At 33.0% G+C, this 23,034-nt stretch overlaps 1 protein-coding gene across 5 annotated transcripts; it reads left to right on the plus strand.

The window, feature by feature from the left end:
* Positions 1 to 2,183: 2,183 nt before the first annotated feature.
* Positions 2,184 to 22,601, plus strand: cept1a (choline/ethanolamine phosphotransferase 1a). 5 transcript variants are annotated; one of them, NM_001144792.3, is made up of 10 exons: positions 2,184 to 2,441; positions 2,544 to 2,653; positions 5,907 to 6,314; positions 10,153 to 10,300; positions 13,145 to 13,286; positions 13,491 to 13,575; positions 13,724 to 13,855; positions 15,074 to 15,232; positions 15,539 to 15,664; positions 20,125 to 20,262. In NM_001144792.3, the coding sequence occupies exons 3-10, from the start codon at positions 5,964 to 5,966 to the stop codon at positions 20,260 to 20,262; spliced, it is 1,281 nt and encodes a 426-aa protein (NP_001138264.1). In that variant the 5' UTR covers positions 2,184 to 2,441; positions 2,544 to 2,653; positions 5,907 to 5,963. The 5 variants fall into 5 exon arrangements, 2 of the variants coding, with proteins under 2 accessions (NP_001138264.1, XP_073765691.1); XR_012383749.1 differs by having other exon boundaries at positions 2,235 to 2,441; positions 14,365 to 15,232; positions 20,125 to 22,601; XR_012383748.1 differs by having other exon boundaries at positions 2,235 to 2,441; positions 14,691 to 15,232; positions 20,125 to 22,601.
* Positions 22,602 to 23,034: the final 433 nt, after the last annotated feature.

Here is a 23,034-nt window from a genome sequence, read left to right on the forward strand (position 1 = left end):
TGAATTGTTTGTAGTGCAAATATCTAAAAACAATTCTTAATTTAAAATTAAATTAGTTTTTTAAGTGCCGATGAGGTAAGCAAGATAGTCTCGTTTTGGGTAATTTATTTAGATTTTTTAAGGAAAAACTCATTTAATTTTGGCATTTCGGAAAATAAGACAATGTTTTTTTCTTGTTTAGAAAATGCTTCTTGATGTCTTCAAATATTAAAGATATTTAAGAACTAGAAACAAGTCAGAAACTCAATTTAGGAAAATATTATTTTTGCAAGGAACATAACATTAGAACCACAAAAAATTACACTCACTGGCCACTTAATTAGGTACACCTGTCCAACTGCTCGTTAACTCAAATTTCTAATCAGCCAATCACATGGCTGCAACTTAGTGCATTTAGGCATGGTCAAGACGAATAGGGAACAAAGGGAATTTAAGTGACTTGGTTTAGTGTGACATGGTTGTTGGTGCCAGACAGGCTGGTCTGAGTATTTCAGAAACTGCTGATCTACTGGAATTTTCACGCACAACCATCTCTAAGGTTTACAGAGAATGGTCAGTAAAAGAGAAAATATCTAGTGAGCGGCAGTTCTGTGTTTGCAAATGCCTGAGGTCAGATGAGAATGGCCAGACTGGTTCAAGCTGAAAGAAAGGCAACAGTAACTCAAATAACCACTCGTTACAACCGAGGAATGCAGAAGAGCATCTCAGAATGCACAACAAGTCCAACCTTAAGGCAGATGGGCTACAGCAGCAAAAGACCACACCGGGTGCCACTCCTGTCAGCTAAGAACAGGAAACTGAGGCTAAAACTCGCACAGGCTCACCAAAATTGGACAATAGAAGATTGGAGAAACGTTGCCTGGTCTGATGAGTCTCGATTTCTGCTGCGACATTCGGATGGTAGAATCAGAATTTGTCGTCAACAACACAAAAGCATGGGTCCATCTGGCCTTTTATTAATGGGTCAGGCTGGTGGTGGTGGTGTAATGGTGTGGAGGATATTTTCTTGGCACACTTTGGGCTCATCAGTATCAACTGAGAATCGTGTCAACACCACAGCCTACCTGATGTCCATCCCTTTATGACCACAGTGTGCCCATCTTCTGATGGCTACCTCCAGCAGGATAACGGGCCCAGTCATAAAGCACGAATCATCTCAGACTGGTTTCTTGAACATGACAATAAGTTCACTGTATTCAAATGGCCTTCACAGTCACCAGAACTCAATCCAATAGAGCACCTTAGGGATGTGGTGGAACTGGAGATTTGCATCATGAATGTGCAGCCAACAAATCTGCAGCAAGTGCGTGATGCTATCATGTCAATATGGAGCAAAATCTCTGAGGAATATTTCCAGTACCTTGTTGAATCTATGGCATAAAGGACTAAGGCAGTTCTGAAGGCAAAAGGCAGTCCAACCTGTACATAATAAAGTGGCCGGTGAGTGTATAGTAATGAGAGGAATGATTGTGTTGTAATAAAGTAAGGAATAATTGAGTTTAATTTAGAATTTAGAGTCCTTAGAGCCTGACCTCAAGCCGACCGATAAGTAATCACAGACAGACAGATAGACAGACAGACAGACAGACAGACAGACAGATAGATAGATAGATAGATAGATAGATAGATAGATAGATAGATAGATAGATAGATAGATAGATAGATAGATAGATAGATAGATAGATAGATAGATAGATAGATAGATAGATAGATAGATAGATAGATAGATAGATAGATAAAATGGTTTGTATTAAATATTAAATCCTACTACAATTTTGATACCAAAGGGAGTTGAAGTTTTAAATCTACAGGCCTAGGTGGCGCTGTTTAGTTTTGTTACCTTTTATCCCATTTAGAGCAATTTACACGGGAAAAGGAGTTTGAAAATTTAGTAGAACAACGGCAGTATAAAATACAGTAATTTATTTATTTATTTATTTAAAAACTGTAAAAGTCATTTTAACCTATTGGTATTCATTTGATATTTCAATTAGTTTTGTACTGTTAACATGCATTGGAATCAATACTGTGCTTTTTTATTGGTGTGCTAATAAATGACTTCTTAGTGTTACTATCCCATATTTATTTTATCATATGTAAAAACCAAAACATCTGGTTAACTCTAATAATACATGTCAATGAAGTAAATAATAAATATACTCTTATTTTGAAATGCTACTTCCGGAAGGCGTTGACATTGCGTTATTGAAGCGCTTTTCACGCCTCTGCATCTCATCCACGCCGTTTTGCGGCTTTGAGCTGTCGTCGGTTATCAATCGCTCACCCAACCCTTTTCTCCGCTGTCTTCAACATTTCTTCGTCTCGCCTTTTCTTTGTTTGATCTGTTCATCATTTATATTAGAATTCAACTTTTAGCATCACACGGGTATCTCCAGTGTAATGCTGCAGGGAGAAAAGACATCTTCACCACGTAAACAAAGGTACAGTTTGTCCGAGACTAACTTTATTCATGACACTGCCTCTGAAATTGCTGTATGTAAACAGTTATTACAAATTCTGATGTTTCCTGACACGTTTGACAGATCGCTATCGAGCTGACGACGTCACTTAAAGGATTTTTGTCAAGCTGACGTCATCATTCAGCAGAAGCGTGTTAATGGGCTGTTACAGATCTCATAAATACAGTCATCAGGTGAGTATGTCATAAAACATCCCATATCAGTGCATTTATTAGGTGTTTGTGCATAATTTATCTTATCTGTTCCTGTAGTATCAGGTGTATTCTGAGGTGGAGCGTAAGCAAACGGAAACTGTTAGTATCACAGCCAAAACCGAATCTAAAAATGTTTTAATATTATGTGGGACATTCTACCAGAAAAAGTAAATTTTCACTTGGGAAAAAAAAAGACAGGGCCTGACTTAAACTTGTCGTCCACACACACACACACACACACACACACACAAACATGCTAAAACGAGCACAAAATCATACAATTTAATGAAAGAATACATCCTTGATCACTGTCAGCTTCTTCTCCGTCAAATGTTGTCACTTTCGAGTCAAAGACTTAAACGTGTATTGCAAGTATTGTATTTTAATTTAATACATATAATACAAACTGCCCAAATTTTCTATAATACCGTTCCTAAGGTAACTGTAAGATTTCTATTTACTTTGTTTATTGATTAATTAATTAATTTATTTATTTTTAGAACAACAGTATCCTAGTCAGGGAAGATATGAAGAGTTTAGATGCAAAAACCTCTAAATCCCGTCTAAAATTTTCCTCCTTTGTGAGTGTTCAGTAGTATTACGTTTATGGCAAAGAATAAGTCATTTTCCTGGTCTTCAAAGTGAAATATCTCAACATTAACAAAGGAGGCTGAGATTAATGTTCCTTTTCAATGGAAATTTCAGACGGCACTTAGAGGTTTTTGCATCTGAACACTACATATCCAGAGATGCTGTTTTAAAAGTCAGTGATTTATTTTCATTATTTAGCCTGTCATGTTTACTGCTCTGAAATATTTTAAGTCTTTTAAAAAATAAAGTATGTTATTTTCGAAGGGGAAATAAGTTGTTGTTTTTTACCCAGACATTTAAAAAGATTATATTTTAGAACAGTAATCACAATACCATGATATTTTTATCCAAGGTTATCATACAGTCAGAATCTTATACCGGCCCATGCCTACTTTGTATGATATTCATTAATTCATTTTCTTTTCGGCTTAGTCCCTTTATTAATCTGGGGTTGCCACATTGGAATGAACCGCCAACTTATCCAGCATGATTTTAAGCAGCGGATTCCCTTTTAGCCGCAACCCATCTCTAGGAAACATCCATACACACTCGCTCACTCATACACTACGGACAATTCAGCCTACCCAATTCCCCTGTACCGCATGTCTTTGGACTGTGGGGGAAACCGGAGCACCCTGAGGAAACCCACGTAAACGCAGGAAAAACATGCAAACTCCACACAGAAATGCCAACTGACCCAACCGAGGCTTGAACCGGCAATCTTCTTGCTGTGAGGCAACAGCACTACCTACTGCGCCACTACGGCACCTCTTTGTATGATATATTTGTAGCATTTATTTATTTGTAGAATTTATTTATAATTTCATGTTTTTAATCAATTGATGTGAATGATAACAGCTTAAAGTTTGCTATTACTGAAGGTTTTTTTCCCCTAAATTCACAGTGTTTAGCATAACAAAGCTATTAAAGCTGTAGGTTCAATTGGACTGAGGACAATGATAGGGTTTGTAAAGTGTTTTAATAAAGAGAAAAAAACCTGAGATCCAAATGAAGGACATATTCCTTTACAGAACAACTCGCAGAAATTAACCATTAGTCCAATGTAGGAATTTTTGGAATAAACCTTTTATTCGCTGTATTTATGATTTGATTTTAAGTACAGATAATTTTTGTGGTAGAATGTCCCATGTACGTGTATCAGATGTAATGTGTTTATATGTCTGTTTAAATAATATGATCAAAATTTAATTTAAAATATTTGATAATCTATATAAAATATAACGAACTAACTTGTAAAAGACAAAAATTGTGTTTTCTTTGTTGCATAACTGTGAGCATTTAACACGTTTTTAAACCAACTTTTTATGTTTAATTTATTAAGGGTGGTGGTTGGTTTAGTTACTGTTGGTTTTAGTGTATTAAGTGCACCTATGTCTGTACGTTTTGTATTATATGTGCATTTCACATGCATTTACAACGTTAGTGGTTGAAGTCCTAATTATTAATCCTCTTTTGAAATGTTAAATATTTCAGTGCTGTTTAATGAAGAGAATATTTTTTTCCAGGACTTTTTTTAACAGAACATTTTTAATATCTAATTTCTAAAAACTAATTAGTTTTTTCTATGCCATAAAGGTATATTGCTTAATATTTTACTATTTATTTAACAAGATACTAGTATTTCCGATATATATATATATAATGTATATTAAATATAACAATCCTGTAAATTACAAAAATAGTGTTTTCTTTGTTGCATAACTGTGAATTATACAGTTTTTAAACCAACGTTTTTACATTTCATTTATTAGGGTGGTGGTTGGTTAAGTTACTGTTGTCTTTGTCTGTACTTGTATTATATGTGCATTTCACATACATGTATGACGTTTGTGGTTAAGGTGAAATTTTGAAATCTTCTCGTGAAATTTTAATTGTTTAAAATAATTAAGTGATATTAAGTTAATAATTAAGTTATTTTTTTGTAACACATTTTAAAAATAATAACTAATTTCTAAAAACTAATTTGGTTTTTCTATGTCATAAAAAAATACCTAAATGTTTTTCCTAGTTATTTTGTAAGATACTAGAATTCAGTTCAATTTAAACTAGGTTAACTAGGCAAGTCATTGGTTTCTTCTGTAGCCAATCAAAAAAAAATATTGAGTGTATTTGTTAAGGGGGCTAATAATATTGACCCTGAAAAAATAAAAACAGCATTTATTCCAGTTAAACTAAAACAAATAAGACTTTCTACAGGAGAATAAGAAAATAGGAATTACTGTAAAAAATGTACTTGCTAAGCTAAACAGCACTGAGGAAATGTTTGAAAAAGTAAAAAAAAATTCACAGCAGTGCTAAAAATGTGTCTTTCATCAACTATATGATGTGCATGTATATTAATATGGCTTGTCATGTTAATTAATTATTTATATTATAAAGCTAAATTTGTTTTAGCAAGACAAAACTGTGCTCATGCCATTTAATCTCTCAAGTTCTTACTTGTCCTTGAGCAAAACTGTAGTGTAACTTACCTTTAGGTGTGGAAATCATTTACCAAATACCAGTTATTACTCCACCCCTGAATAACATCCTGTTAATCATATATTCTTGTTGTCCAGAAGTGTCAGAGTACTTGTTCCACATGAACGTGTATATATCTAAATAATTGTGTTCCCCACAGATCTAATCCTATAAGCTCATTGTGGATTCAGCACTCCCCGCATCCACCCAGAGAGTCATGAGCTCCCACAAGAGACCCGTCCGGGCCCGCTCTGATTCTGACAGCAGCTCCTCGGCACCCCGTGACCCGATCGTAGCAGCTACAGAAGAGGGTCCCAGTCTACTGACCCGGCTGATGGAGCTGCCCGTGGCCCGTCTGTCCCGGCAGCAGCTGAAGAGGCTGGAGGAGCACCGCTACAGCAGTGAGGGACGCTCCCTTCTGGAGCCCTTCATGCAGGGATTCTGGTGCTGGCTGGTTAGCAAAGTGCCTCTCTGGATGGCCCCAAACCTCATCACTATCGTGGGACTCGCTACTAATATTGTCAGTACTCTGATACTGGTCTATTACTGCCCTACTGCCACTGAACAGGTAATATTTACAGTCAGTTGTGAGCTCTAGTTTTACTGGGTAAAGCTACAGATTAACTCCGCAAGAGGAGTGGGATACATAGGTGTTTAGTAAATTTTATGAAATACTATTTAAATTGAATTTAGGGCTGGGAAGTACAGCTAAAAAAATTTTATATATAATATTTAATATCATTCAGTATAGATAATTATTGACTATTGTTTTTTACAATCCATTTAGGGATATTAAGATGTTTTATTTAACCATTTTATTTTAATTTACCAACATTACTAAGGCAAAAAGTTTTAATAGTCAAAAAATAATAATATAAACAAATCTTGTCCAGTGTTTCCTCTAGGATTTTTTCCAGCTGTAGCGGCAGGCCTTTTTTTACACAGATCTGCCTTAAAGGGTTAACAAATAACGTGCAGCACTACTACAGTTACAGAAAAGTTTGTGCTGTTATTATTCACTTAACTTTTAATACGTTTTGGTTCGATTATTAACCACTATTAAAAAAAAAAAAACAACTGAATGTTTTAAATGAGAAGCTGTAATGTAGCCGTGGTAGGATGAATTTTGGTGTGAAAACCATGTCGTCTCTTAATAAATGTTACAAAGTGTGTGCAGTGATAAAGTGTAAACGCTGAACAATCAAATCAAACTTTAAGGTTGATCAACATCTGTAAGGTGTCTTAAATAATCACACAGTAAACCACAAACTCTATTAACAAAACAAATTATGATAATCAAATCTGAGCTTTCAAGTAAAGAAACTAACCATCATTATTCAAACACCTATTGCAACAATACAAACTGTGAAGTACTGAAGCAGATTGGTTAGTCCTACTTGCATAAATTGCGGTGCGCACCTGACATTCTGGAAAGTTGAAATGTGCGCCTGGAAAATGCATTTTTTTAAATTGTTATTGGCAATGGTGTACGGTCAATAAATACTGATACCATTTTATTGGCCCAGCCCTAATTTAATTAATTGAAACAGATTTTTAATACTTTTTAAGACTAGATTCTATTTAGTAATTTTTACCTTGTGTCATATTGGACATACAAGTGAAAGAATTATTCACCCCCTGTATATTTCTTCCACAATTTGGAAATTTCCCGCTAGTTTAATGGAAATATTTTTTTCAACACATTTCTAAACATAATTTAATAACTGATTTCTAATAAGTGATTTATTATATCTTTGCTGTGATATATTTGCCAAGATAATTTTCAAGATGCTAGTATTCAGCTTAACATGCAAATTTAAGGCTTAACTTACTTAATTAGGCAAATTAGGGTAGTTAGGCAAATCATTGTATAACAATGGTTTGTTCTGTAGACAATACAAAAAAGATTGCTTAAGGGGATAATAATATTTACCTTAAACTGCTTTTTAAAAAGCTGCTTTTATTCTAGCTGAAACAAAACAAATAAGACTTTACCCAGAAGAAACAAATATTACAGGAAAGACTGTGAAAAATTCCTTGCTCTGTTAAACATCAATTGGGAAACAAATTAAAGAAAAAAATTAATTTAACACTTTCTCATAGTTTATTTATTTATTTATTTATATATATATTTTTGCTTAAAGTTAAAGAATCCACTCGAGTTTGTTCAGCAAATTTAATCTTACTGTAAAACATATTTCGTTGGACTGTCCCACTTTTAATGACTGCAAAAGGTTTTTTTATTAGATGAATAATGAGCATTATTCTCTTAATGAGATATTCGGCAAATTTTTACTAGGAAAAAAAAATGTATGTTTACATTTATTCATTTAGCAGATGCTCTTATCCAAAGGGACTTACAAGTGAGGATAAAAGAAGCACTTCAAATCAGCAGAGCGTAGCAGTATATAAATGCTATGAGTAGTCTCAGTTGCTAAGTCTACAAGTCTGTGTTTATTTTTGTTTGTTTGGGAGGAACGAGGGGAGATTGTGTTCAATAGGTGGTTTGTCAAGCCCACTCACTTGTGTGGAACACACTCAGAATTGCACAATGTTTTTAAGAAGTATGAGGTATATAAAAAGTGTTTGGTAATTCTTTTAGACTTTTAATTATATATTAACGTTAAAAATTATTTCTAATTTATCTTGTTTGTTTGTTTTTATTTTATTTTCCGCATGCTCTTAGTACGCCGGTTAAGCCACATTTCCGAATTTTCCTTGCCAGTCATATTCATTTAGTTTTTTTGAGTCAATTTTAATTTCCACAACCAGCGACTTCAGAGTCGAGAGAGGCTGGATTGAGCTCCTCCATGGCCTTGTTTGTGGTTTTTATTGTATTTATTTTTAATGAATTGTGTCATGAAGATAGCCGTTGTTGCTGACATGACATTAAATAAGAATATATGGTATGATGCTTTGGATCAACTGTAAGAGTAAATTGAGTTTACGTGTTTTCACTTGCTGGCTGTCATAATGTTGATTGCAGATATTAAAGGATATTCTGCAGTTAATGGAATGATTAGGTATTTTAATATCAGTATTGAGCACACACAAACATTAAAAAAAGATTTATTTGAAAATCTAAATTCATTGATTTATTATTATTACTAGTACGTTAGCTGGCATCACTAAAACAAAATTAGGTTTATTTTTTCTCTCAAATAGCTAGTTTAATCAAAATGTATTATAATTATTGTAATATATATATATATATATATATATATATATATATATATATATATATATACATACACACATACACACACACATGTATAATAATTATGAATTTTTAAATATTAGTTTTAATTATCTATATTTAAAACATGTTTGATAATATTAGTTATCGATACGCTTATTTATCTAGATTTTAGTGTTAATTTTGATATAATTGAATTTGTGACTGTTAATGATTACACATTTTATTTATAGGTTGTGATTTTTTTTTTTTAGATTTTTAATTTTTTTAGTTCATTCCTAAATATTTAGTTCTAAGTTATTTTCTGAATGTTGTATTTTTGTACATCTAAATTTTAATCTTAATTATAAATATTATAAATATTTTAAATATTTATAAATAAATTATAAATAATATAAATATTTAGTTGCTGCTTTAGCGATGACTATATAAATGTGGTCTATATAAATGTGGTTTATTTTAATTGGCTTTAATTGATTAAGATTAATTTTAACCTTAATATGCAGTATCTGTTACAGTTGCTGCTATTTTTATATCCAGCTTAGATTTTATAATCAGAATTTATAATTAGTTATTGACTTTAAACATTTTAACAACTCGTTATAATTTGAACACTGACATTTTAATATCAGTTTTTGTTTTACTCTGAAAATGAAATTGATGTTATGTCCAGGTAGGTCTCTTTCAGATATTGACTTTTTATTGACTTTATTATGAATTACATTCCACAGACGGCATTTAGAGGTTTTGCATCTGAACTCTTCATATGTTAAAATCAGTTATTGTATAATTGTAAATATTACGTATCGTCTGCATTAAAGTCTTGGCTTGTCTTCTCACCTTGCCTCACATAAGTTCAGTGTAGACTGTAATTTAGTATATTCTGAGCTCATCCGATGAGGTAATTAAGGTCTGTTTAACAGCACAATAAGATCTTGTGTATTGTCAAACACAGCTTGTTCTGTCAGCTGGAACAGTCTCTGTTTATCAACTATAGCAGCCTTATGAGTCCCGCTGCTATGGAAAACATCTACATTGCTTAAGTCTGCAATCGGACACCTTCTCTCCCTCCATGTACCATTAGTATCTACAGTTAGGCTTGTAAGAGCTAAAATAACACATTCATAAGCACATTTGTTGAAATGTGGTGTATTATTGGTTACAAAGTTACATTTAGGCCTGCTTTATTACAGTTTCACCTCTTTTGCAGGCACCAACGTGGGCATATTTGGCATGTGCTTTGGGTTTGTTCATCTACCAATCGTTGGATGCTATAGATGGAAAGCAGGCACGACGTACCAATAGCAGCACACCGCTTGGCGAGCTGTTTGACCACGGCTGTGACTCACTTTCTACAGGTCTGCTCATGTTTGTGTTTGCAAGAACAGCTGGCTACTCTAATTTAACACCTGGATTGCTTTTATGTATTATTATTGCTTTTTAATGTATTATTAATCAGAGAGATTTAAATGTTAAGTCTTTAAATAGAGATGTATGAATTAAAATTATTTATTTACAATGAAAAAAAATTATTCAAAGATGATTCCTTGAATTTACTTACATTTTTTTAAGTTAAGGGGTTGTAAACCCTTTGTTTATGTTGAATTTAAACAAATAAATTAAGATGAACATTACAAAATTTAATTTGCTTGTTTAAATTCAACACAAATAAATTGTTTGCATAAATTTTGCCTACATTTTTTTTAGTGTATCCATACACAGGGCTTGAAATTAACCTTTTTTGTTTGATAGCACCTGTGCTCCTATCTTAAAAAATTAGCCGCACCAGCCAAAAATTAAGTCATACATACAAAAAAATTATGAGCACCGTTACTACAAGTTTTATATTAACAGATTTATTGCATTTGTAATCAACACTAATCAAAACTAACAATAAAATCTGCTTGCGCTCACCGGCCCTGCACGTACTGCTTGACGTGAATGCGATGAACTGAGTTAACGATAATAACTGTGTGTTCCCACAGGTGGCGTCATAGGTGGCGTCACAGGTTGACATAACTTATTATTTGCAGATTTACGTCATCTTAATAGCAATAACAGTTTTTTTATGGCCTGCAATATAGTTTAATCTCAGTGAATGCAAGCCCTTATGCTGTGGTGTACGCGATGTAGTTGCACGACTGACAGCATTGTGACTGTTAAATGAAGGATTAAATAGAACTTCTCTATTGCTTAAAATATATGGTAAATGCTTTTACCTGCAAACTCCATCCTCAGGCTTTACAGTGAATAGTTTTAGTTTTCATAGCAGACTTTAACCCACTGGAAGTATTTTATCCACTCTTCAAAAAGTCTAAATGGTGGATTAACATTCTCCACATGATTACTGATCAGATGTGCCATTATTTGTAATTTTAGGTGGTTTCTAAAGCTAAATCTGTCAGTGTTACTTTTATTCTCTCGTATCCAGATCTTTACATTTTCACGCCTGTAGCTCCTGTCTTCTGAAGGAAGGCATTGGCTGAGTGATTGACAGCTGATATAACCAATCCATTCTCATTCAGTTTTAAGAGCAGTGGGCCAATCAGAAGAGCTTGAAGGCAGGGCAAGCATTGCAGGCTTTGTTTACTGCAGAAAGTTGACATGACGACTTTTAACTACTCCTAAGTGCTGCATTTCACGTTTTTAGGTGCAAAGATGCATTTTGCGTGAATTTCTCTTAAATCCGTGCATGCGGTTAACATTTTGCAATGAAAAATGGTCGCACAGCCACAATTTTTGTTTTTGGACTCGCACAAATGCTCCCAAATATATTTTGAGGTCACATATATAAATGCAGTTGCAATTTCAAGCCCTTTTTGATACAGGTAGTTTGTGAAATATTGTCCAAAAACCTAAAGAAAATAAAGCTTTAAACAAAAAAAAAAAAACTTTTTAAAAACAAAGACTATGCATTTGTTTTAAATAACTAAATAAATAATATTACTAGTATATAATTTTTTTTCGGAGTTTACATAGCTTAAATAACACAGGCTATTGTTTTTTTTTTTATTTCATTTTTTTTCTTTGGCCAACTTTGGCCATGTTAAAAAAAAAAAACATTTCTAAATAAATAATATACGTATCAAAATTAATAAAATTAAACATACCTGTCAACCCTCCCGTTTTTCGCGGTATTCTCCTGTATTTTACTGTTCTATCCCGCTATTACCCCGTAAAGGTTTTTTCCCGTATTTCTCCCGTATTTTCAGTCTTTCTCTGAACAGCCGAGCCTCCCTATACACAAGCCATACCACCGAACCACCAGGGGTCGCCCCTTGTTCTAAAACGTGAGTCCTCTGTGCTTTCGCTTTGTTTAGGAATGAAAACACTTATAAATAAATATTAAAAGTGGCGCGATTCCCTTTCCTTTTGATTACAGGTGCCGTCACCCATCCTATACAATCCTCAAAACAGTCCTATAATGGTGTATGACTGTCAGCTGATGAGCTCCATAATGATAAACAGATGCTGTTTCCCAAACAGATTCTGTAAAATCCCTTATTATGGTGGGCATATCCCTTATTTTCACATCCCAATGTTGACAGGTATGAACTAAACATAGTATTTTACTTGAAATTAAAAAAATAATAATTTAAATGTGCTTTTAAATTATTATTATCTTTTTAACTTGTGTATCCATTTAGGTAGTTTATGAATTATTGTCTAAACCTGAAATAAAAAAATTAAATAAAGATACATTTGAAAACAAAAGTGTTTGTATTTGTTTTAAATAGCTAAAAATATATGTGTTGCTAGTATATGTATTGAAATTTAATTTTCCTGAGTTTCCATTGCTAAAATCACACAGGCTTTTATTTTATTTATTTATTCATTTTATTATTATTTTATTTGTTTAATTTAAATAAATTTTATTTTGGTCTAGTGAAACATTTGCCATGTAATATTTTTTACCATTGCAAAGATGTATTCCTAAATAGTAGATGTACAGTATGTATCTCAATTAATATAGTTAATTAAAACATAGTATTTTACTTGAAATAAAACAAAAAAGTATTTATAATGTAAATAAAATGATGCATGAAAAAACAAATCAAAGTGTTTAACATGAAATAACGAACATGAGAAAATCTTTGAATAAAAAAAATAATTTACGCTTTTTATTAAAACTACAAGTCGATAATAGTGAAACATATTTCTAATTGGCTTTCCTGTTTTTTTTGTGTGTTTCTCTGCTGCAGTGTTTGTGGTTCTGGGCACATGTATAGCCGTTCAGCTGGGCACTTACCCTGACTGGATGTTTTTTTGTTGTTTTGTGGGCATCTTCATGTTTTATTGTGCCCACTGGCAGACGTATGTTTCTGGAACACTGCGCTTCGGCATGTGAGTGACAAATGTCCTTAATAATAATTTGTGCATTCAGTAATCAGTACACAAACACTATGTTTGAACATTCTGGTCTGCTCATGGGAAACTGGCAGCTTTCAGACAGCTGTTGTATTGTAGATAAAGCACTACAGAAAGAAAGAAAGACGCTGTATTTTATTGAGAATAATTGATTGGATTTATCCCTGTTTGCTTGTGCAGAATTGATGTGACTGAGGTGCAAATCTTCATCATATCCATGTATTTACTGGCTGCCATCGGAGGAACGGCTTTCTGGCAATCTATGGTAATTAAAATCTTAATTCTTTCACTTTTTTTTTTCCAAATAATTATATGCTCAGTTCACATGCTGCATGAACAATCTCTTTAAATATTTGTAGGGAAAAACTACTTTTATATAAAGAAAGGTGTGATTTTTGTTCTTAATCTTTCAGATTCCGGTGCTAAATATTCAAGTTAAAATAATACCGGCTCTCTTCACTCTTCTGGGAGCAGTTTTCTCCTGCACAAACTATTTTCGAGTTATATTTACAGGCGGAATGGGCAAAAACGGATCAACTATTGCGGTAAGTTAAAGCTAAATTAGATAAACAGAAACTCATGAGAAACTCTTGTCTTTCCATGCATAAATGTAAAAGTGCATACTTTTCTATCATTTAATTAAAAAATTATTTTAAAGAAGTTTGCTTAATCTATTTATTAATGTCTTTATAATCAGCACATGATGTGCTCCACCAATTCATTTATTTGTTTTCACTTCTTTTGCATTATTTTTATGTATTTATTTGTTTTGTATATGTGTTTATTTGTTTATTGGATTTATTATAGTGTGGTGTATATATTTATTCATAATTAACATTTTGAGTCTTAATGAAAAATACTTGGTTTGTAACTAGATCATTATTTTTATTTTATTATGTTAATTTTATTTCAAGTAACAAAAATGATTTTGTGTTTTCATTTTTGTTTAAGTAGACTAATAATTTAAGTTTGTCTGTCTGTCTGTTTGTTTGTTTGTTTGTTTGTTTGTTTGTTTGTTTGTTTGTTTGTTTGTTTGTTTGTTTGTTTGAATCAGGGATCAAGCATTTTGTCTTCATCTTTCCATAGTTTTACATTCTTTTTAGATTCAAACAATTAAAAAAAATTCTATTATTATTTTTGTAAATGTATCTACTTAGTTTGTAACTAGATGATTTTTGTGTGTTTTATTATGTTAATTTTATTTTAAGTAACCAAAATGGTTTTGTTGTTTTATTTCTGTTTTGGTAAACATTAATAATCCTGCACTAAATGTCAAAAACAGCCTGTAACTGTATGCATCTAAATTTAATGTCACAATGTTTTTTGTCTGTCTGTCTGTTTGTTTATTTGTTTGTTTGTTTGTTTGTTTGTTTTAATCAGGGAACAAGCATTTTGTCTCCATCTTTTCATATTTTTTTATTTGTTTTTAGCTTTAAACTTGTAATGCTATTAATATTGTAAATGTATTTATTTGTTTAATGGATTTTTAATAGTGCCGTGTATATATTTGTTAATCTTCTTAATCTTTCTTAATGAAAGTCTTAATGAGAAATAGTTGTTTTGTAACTAGCTGATTTTTTTGTGTGTGTCTGCTTTAGTGTGTTAACTTTATTTCAAGAAACCAAAATGTTATAGTTTCATTTCTCTTTAAGTAAAATATAATAATTCTGCACTAAATTTCCAAAGAAACCTGTATCTGTATGCAACTAAATTAATGGCGCAATGTTTTTTTGTTTGTTTGTTTGTATGTTTGTTTTAATTAGGGAACAAGCGTTTTGTCTCCATCTTTCCATATAGGAGTGGTAATCACACTTGCTCTAATGATCTACAAGAAGTCATCTGTGCAGCTCTTCGAGAAACACCCTTGTCTTTACGTCTTAGCATTTGGCTTTGTCTCAGCCAAACTCACCAACAGACTAGTGGTAAGATCATGCATTATAGTTTACTTTGATTATCACAGCTTTAGTAAACAAGTAATATTCTGTAATATTCTTTTTAATATTACTGATACACCTCTACCTGAATTTTCGACTTTGTTTCAATAGCTATGAGGAAGAATTATGGCTTTCATGCAGTCTGTATGATTTTCTGCTTCTAATATGATTTTCTGCACCTTTTTGCACAAAATACTCATCGTTGTTGATTGCGGTTTGTATCTGTGTGACTCAGACTGCATTAGTATCAGATAATCTAAATGTCACCACAGTCACATCTCTGTTGTTTTTCAGGTTGCTCACATGACTAAAAGTGAAATGCATCGTTATGACTTGGCTTTCACCGGACCGGCACTGCTGTTTCTGAATCAGTACTTCAACAGTTTCATCAATGAGTACTGTCTTCTGTGGGTTGCTCTGGTACGTTAAAGATGGGAAAACATTGGATTTCCTTGCTTTTGAAATAAAAAGCTCAGTGTTGTATGTAGAAATAGATTTTCACAGTAGCGTACGTCCACGGTCTGTTGAGGTCATTCAGAAATCGACACGGTTGTGACTTCCTTAAACTTTTCTGGTCATGTTGTGCACTCTAAATCAAAAGAAGTTAGAAAGTTAAAAGTTTTAAGCTAGCATGCTTCTAACATAACTAACTTCTTTAAACACGCTGCTGGCATGTTTAGTAGGTTGCAAATTTTTTGCTAATTATTTGTATAAGTTGTCCTATTTCTGGTATGATTCAATTCAGTAACTTTTTAGCATGATATAATACTCTGCTTGTATGATTGTAGAATGATTAGCACGTTAACAAACTGCTAATGTGTTTTAGCATACTGCTAGCATTTCTGAACAAAGATGTGGTGCACTGCTGGCCTGTTTTAACACTTGTTTGCCATGTATCATAACACTAACTTGTTGACCACACAATTTGAGCATTTTAGCATGTGGCTAACACAGTTTACTAACATTTATTTAACATTGTTAACATGTGTCTGGTATGGTGGAATATTTATAACGTGATTTAGAATGTTTACCTCGTTTCTAGCATGGTTTGAAAACAATTTAGAACATTACTATCACATTTTAACAAATATGCACCATTTTCTACAATGACTTAGCAAATTGCTACACAGATGTCTTTTTTAGCAAGTTTCTAACATAATATTAGCACATTTTTTGTACTGTAGCTCTCACTTTTGACTCATTGAACAACCTCTTTCACTGGGAAATTAAATTATTAATGTGGTTTCACATAGATTTAGCATTTTAATGCACAATCTTCATCACCTATTTTATAATCATTGGCTTGTTAATGTTATTTAGCATGTTGTAAGCATTTCTGAACATTGTAGTGCACTGTTAGCCTTCTTTGCTATATTTGTTACATGTATCTAAGCATGCATGATTTAACACTAGCATATTTGCCATACATGATATTGCTAACATGTTGGTAGTATGATTTAAGATGCTGCTGGCTTATTTTGTGTTTTAACATATTGCTAACAAGTTTCTTGCATGATTTAATGTTTATAACCCATATTTTAGATACTGCTAACACTGTTAGCATGATCTAGGACACTGCTGCCACATGTTTGTGTGTAGCTAGCACATATTGCTACCGTGGTTCTGGCGTGGCTTGATGTTTATAACCTGATTTCGAAGGTTTACCTATTTGCTAGAATGATTTGACATCAATGAAAGCACTACTACCACGTTGTAACATTCGTAACATTTTCCACAACGATTTAGCAAACTTTAATGTTAAAACCCTTCCCTAGCATGAGTTATGGCTCAGGTAGCACACTTTTGGCATGTTTTAACATGATTTAACAAACTCTTAACATGTTAATTGCATGGTTCAATACACATTTTGCTATGTAGCTCCTTTGATTAAATTTTTTAGAATTTTCATAATCCACCTGGATTGGATTGTGAATGAGAATTTGCATGGATTTAGCATTTAAATGCACAAATATGATCTCCTGTTTCATAATCATTTGCTTGTTAATGTTATGTAGTGGATTGCAAGCATTCTGAACATTGTAGTGCACTTTTAGCCTTTTTGGTACATTTGTTACATGTGTCTAGCATAATTCTACATTTTAGCATTTTTGACACATGACTTTAGATACTGCTAACATGCTGTTAGCATGTTTTAGGATGCTGCTGGCATATTTTTGTGTGAGGTTAGCTTGGTTTAACGTATTGCTAACAAGTTTCTAGCATAATTGAATGTTTATAACCTGATTTACAATTGTTGCTAGCATGCTTTTAACATTAACACCCTACTTTCACATTTTAACAACAATTTGTAGAATTTTCCAGAATGACTTGGCAATCTGCTACTGTTTGAACACATTGTTAGCAATTTGAACATGATTTATGACACAGATAGCAAGTATCTAACATTTTAACACAGTGGTCACCAAACTTGTTCCTGGAGGGCCGGTGTCCTGCAGATTTTAGCTCCAACCCTAATCAAACACACCTAAACAAGCTAATTAAGATCTTACTAGGTATAGTTAAAACATCCAGGCAGGTGTGTTGAGGCAAGTTGGAACTAAACCCTGCAGGGACACCGGCCCTCCAAGACCGAGATTGGTGACCCCTGTTTTAACACATTGTTAACATGTTTATATTATGATTCAGTATTTTAGTTTCAGCAATAAACATTTTAGATACTGCTAACAAGCTGTTAGCATGATTTAGGTTGCTGCTGGCATATATTTGTTATATAGTATATTGCTAGAATTTCTGAACATTGTAGTGCACTGTTAGCCTTTTTGGTACATTTATCTAGCATTATTTTACACTTTAGCATGTTTGTCACATAGTACATGATTTTGGTTTCTGCTAACACGCTGTTAGCATGATTTAGGACCCTGCTGGTATATGTTTGTGTGTGGCTAGCATGGCTTAACGTATTGCTAACAAGTTTCTAGCATAATTGAATGTTTATAACCTGATTTACAATTGTTTCCAGCATGCTTTTAACATTAACACCCTACTACCACATTTTAACAACAATTTGTAGCATTTTCTAGAATGACTTAGCAAACTGCTACTGTTTGAACACATTGTTAGCAATTCGAACATGATTTATGTCACAGATAGCATTTTTTAGCAAGTATCTAACATTGTAACACATTGTTAACATATTTCTATTTTGATTCAGTATTTTAGTTTTAGCAATAAACATTTTAGATACTGCTAACACGCTGTCAGCATGATTTAGGTTGCTGCTGGCATATATTTGTTATATAGCATATTGCTAGAATTTCTGATCATTGTAGTGCACTGTTAGCCTTTTTGGTACATATGTCTAGCATTATTTTACACTTTAGCATGTTTGTCACATAGCACATGATTTTGGGTACTGCTAATAATAATAATTATAATAATACATTTTATTTATAACGCACTTTTCTAAAACCCAAATCACTTACAAGAAAGTAAAAACAACAAAGCACAGTAAAACAATAAAAAAAACACAGTAATATATCACAAATTAAAAACTGTCCTAAAAAGATGAGTTTTAATTAGCTTCTTAAAACTGTCCAATGAACCAGCATTCCTAATGTTAGTGGGATAAGCATTCCACAGTTTGGGTGCACGGAAAAAGAACGCCTTACCTCCAATGGTGCTAAGTTTGCAGGAAGGCTGAAACAGCGTAGGACCCAAGGTAGAGCGTAGACAGCAAGAGGCAGAGGAAATGGATATCAGGTTACAAATGTAACCTGGAGCAGAACTATGAACCGCTTTATATGTTAAAATCAGTGCGAGACTTGACGGGTGGCCAGTGAAGCTGTTGGAGTATAGGAGTGATGTGAGACCGAGATGATGTATGTGTCAACACACGGGCAGCAGAATTTTGGATGTATTGTAAAATCTTGAGAGAATTAGCTGGTAACCCTCCGAACAGAGAATTGCAAAAACCCAAGCGAGATAAAAGCATGGACAAGTCTTTCAGCATCAGGCCTCGAGAGGAAAGGACGTAAGCGGGCTATAATTCGAAGATGATAAAAGGCTGTTCTGGTTGCATGTTTAAAATGAGGCTTCAGACTAAGCTGGGAGTCCAGGAGAACACCAAGATAACGCACATGCAGAGATGGTGATAAGACTGACCCATCAAACGTTAACTCAAATTCTCTCGATGTTAGAGTGCCAACCAATTAAAATCTCTGCTAACACGCTGTTAGCATGATTCAGGACGCTGCTGGCATGTTTTTTTGTGTGTGGCTAACATGGTTTATCAAGTTGTTAACAGGTTTCTAGCGTGATTTAAAGTTTATAACCTGATTTAAATGTTTGGCTTGTTGCTAACATGCAATTAACCCACTACTGCCACTTTGAACAAATTTGTAGCATTTTCCACAAACTGTTCATGCTTCAGCTCATTGCTAGCAATCCTAACGTGTGGTTATTTTGGCATGTTTCAACATGATTTAACACACTGTTAACATGTTTATAATATGGTTCAGCACACATTTTGTTCGGTAGCTACTTGATCACATTTTCTTTCACCTGGATTGGATTATGAAGGAGGTTTTGCGTGGACTTTAGCATTTTAATGCCCAAATATTATAACCTATTTCATAATCATTGAAATTACAAATAAAGATGTTTACTAAGTATATTTGTACAGTTAACTTTACACAGGCTGTGTGTCAGTGCAATTTTAAGTGTAGAAAAATTTCTTGCTAACTAAATTATGACTTCAATAAATGTTTTTATTTTACTCTAAATGCATGATCTTCACCTTTGCTTAACCCTAGAAAACAAATCTTTTAAAACGCTCATGCGATTTGCCGCTGTTGAATTTTTCATCTTGCAGTATCAAAAATGCATTCGCCATGCTTTAACATTTTTCGTTCTGTTGGCAGGTGCTGTCAGCATTTGATCTGGTACGCTACTGCGTGAGTGTGTGTAACCAGATCGCCACACACTTAAACATCCGCGTGTTCAGCATCCAGCCTCCGTCTCCCTCCAGAGTTCAGACTGACGGCAGGAATCATCATTAAAGGCTCGTCCCGCGGCGTCACACTCCGCCAGTAGGTCACACACTTCAGTGAATGTAAAACACTGAGAATGAGCCCCAGAACTTTCTGCTCACTAAGAGAGGAGGATATTTTGTAGTACGAAAGAGAAAACTAAAAGGATTACACAAATCCTGGAGTCATAACAGCGTTTTGTTGTCAGTATTACCATTGTAGATGGTCAGTTTTGCTTTGCCATTAGATTGCAGGATGAAGAATAGAGACTATGAATAAGTCACATTTTATTATTGTGCAGTTTGTTTTCTTGTATTATAGGAGTTATCGTTTCATTTAATTGTTTTTGTTTTATTTTAGTATTGTGGAGTTTTGTTATTTTTGTTTTATTTTGTGTTGTTTTGTTTTGAGTTTATGCTTTAATGCAGTTTTAGATTTTAGTTGTTTAATTTTTTATTTGGCGTTCTTTTTTTGTTTAATTTGTGTTTTTTTTGTTTAGTTTTGTCTTGAGATTGTTTTGCTTTAATGCAGTTTTTTGTTTAAGTTTTTAGTTTTGTTAAAATATAAAAATATTCTGTTTTGTTTTTCTTGGTTTTTTTTGAATATTTACTTTAATTCAGTTTTTTTATTTTAGTATTGTTTTATTTTTTGTTTTCTTGTTTTTGTTATTTTTGTTTTGTTGAGTTTGTTTTGCTTTAATTCAGTTTTTGTTTTGTTTGGTCTTGCAGAACTTTTTATTTGGTGGTTTGTTTGTTTTTCTTGTTATTTTTGTTGTAATTGGTGTTTTTGGTGATTTTTTTTATTTTTATTTTTTATTTTTATTGGTTTTGTTTTGCTTTAATGTTGTTTTTTTGTGTTAGATTTTTTTTTCAATTGTTTTATTTTGTGTTTTGGTTTTATTGTTTTATTGTGTTATTTTTGTTTTAATTTTAAATTTTATGGTTTTGTTGGTTTGTTTTTTTTATTATTATTTTTTGTTTTACTTTAAGTTTTCTTGTTTTATTTAGTTTTTTGTTGAATTAACTGTCAGATATTTTTTTTATTTTTCTATTTTTTGCCACCAATGTATTATTTACTATGGGCAGTGATCCAGAATGTAATTACTTATACTAGCTAAAGTTGATAATTGGCAATTATTTTCTTCAATAAATTCTAATATATATAAACTTAGCGCCAGAATACACCAGTGTTGCCAGTACAAATCTTTTTTGAGAAGAGTCGAGAGCATTCTAAGAGGTAAGAGATAAAAGAAAAATAATAATAATAAATAATAATATTAACAGCCACAGAAGTTTTCATCGATATTGAAGAAATTTAAAGACTCCAAATTTACATTTAATCCTCTAATTCAGCTTCTCATCTGATGCCATTCAGTGAGCTAATCAAACATGTTCATCTACTGCATTTGTTTCTTTGTGTGTCTGGTTTTTGGACGGTATTATTTAGGTAAGCCAGTGTCACTATATGATAAAAACTGTGGACAAAACAGCATTTTGATAGTGCCATATTTTCCTCAAAGTAAATGGGGCCAAGATAGACTTCTAGAATGGTTAAATGTGAGTTACACTGTACATAAACACTTAATACCAGAAATATTAAAATCTTAAAAAAAAACAGTGTTTGTGATTGAAATACTTTAGGTAAAATGATAACCTGTGCTAATTTATTTTCGTGCCTTTTATTTGTCACTGTCGGTACGCTCCTCTATGCACAGTACAAGTTGGACTCAGCGATTTTGTTATGTTTTTAATCTTAAATGGAAATATATTTTGTTTGTAAGTGAATTATGTCCATTGTGTCACACTCGACAAACATGCAATTCCATATTCTTGAATATTACGTTACTGGGTTTGCTAAAATTAGGCTTTTTTCCTTCTTATTTAACCATCACGCCAATTTGTGTTAAAATAAACTGGATTAATATTGCGAATCAATGGGCATAAATAGTTCTGTGCTTCCAGGCATCGAATCGAGTGGCTTTGTGTACATTACTCAAATCATGATATTGTTTTGCATCTACCTCTGAGAAAGTTGCTTGTATGTGTAACTTTACTGGAATTTTTATTGGAAGTGTTTTTAACCCTGTTGTGAATGTTAAGTGGGTTTCCTTGTATTTGTGTTTCTCCTTATTTGTTTTTTTTAACCCGTCATCCGTTCACCAGGAGCCATTCTGAGAGTCAACCAAAGCTGCAATACAATTGTTGAAAATAATGAAAAAATAATGTCTGTCGCTGCAACTCCATCTGCATTTGTATTATTTGTACTATGACCAGGATTATTTTTGTTGTTCTGTTGATTTACAGCAAATACCTTACTTTTTAATAGCCTAATGGTCTTGAAATAAAGATGGTTATATTTATGTTAACACACTTTTTGATGACTCGGTTTTCAATTTGCTTAAATGGGCGGATGGATGGATGGATAAATGGATGGATAAACGGACTGATGGATGGATAGACAAATGAATAGATGGACGGATAAATAAACAGATGGACTATTGGATAGAAGGACAGTCAAATAGTTTGAGGGATGGACGGATGGACTGACGGATGGATTGATTGAGGTGTATGGATGGATGGATGGATGGTTAGACTGATGGATAAACGGACAGATGGATGAACTGATGGATGGATAGACAAATGAATAGTTGGACGGATAGATAGACAGATGGAGTGTTGTATAGAAGGTCAGACAGATGGACTGACAGAAAGACTCACAGATACTTTGAGGTACGAACGGATGAACTGACAGATATATGGATAGACAAAGATGGATGGATTGATTGAGGCATAGATATACGGA

Source organism: Danio rerio, chromosome 8, assembly GCF_049306965.1.
Source record: "Danio rerio strain Tuebingen ecotype United States chromosome 8, GRCz12tu, whole genome shotgun sequence".
Taxonomy (NCBI): domain Eukaryota; kingdom Metazoa; phylum Chordata; class Actinopteri; order Cypriniformes; family Danionidae; genus Danio; species Danio rerio.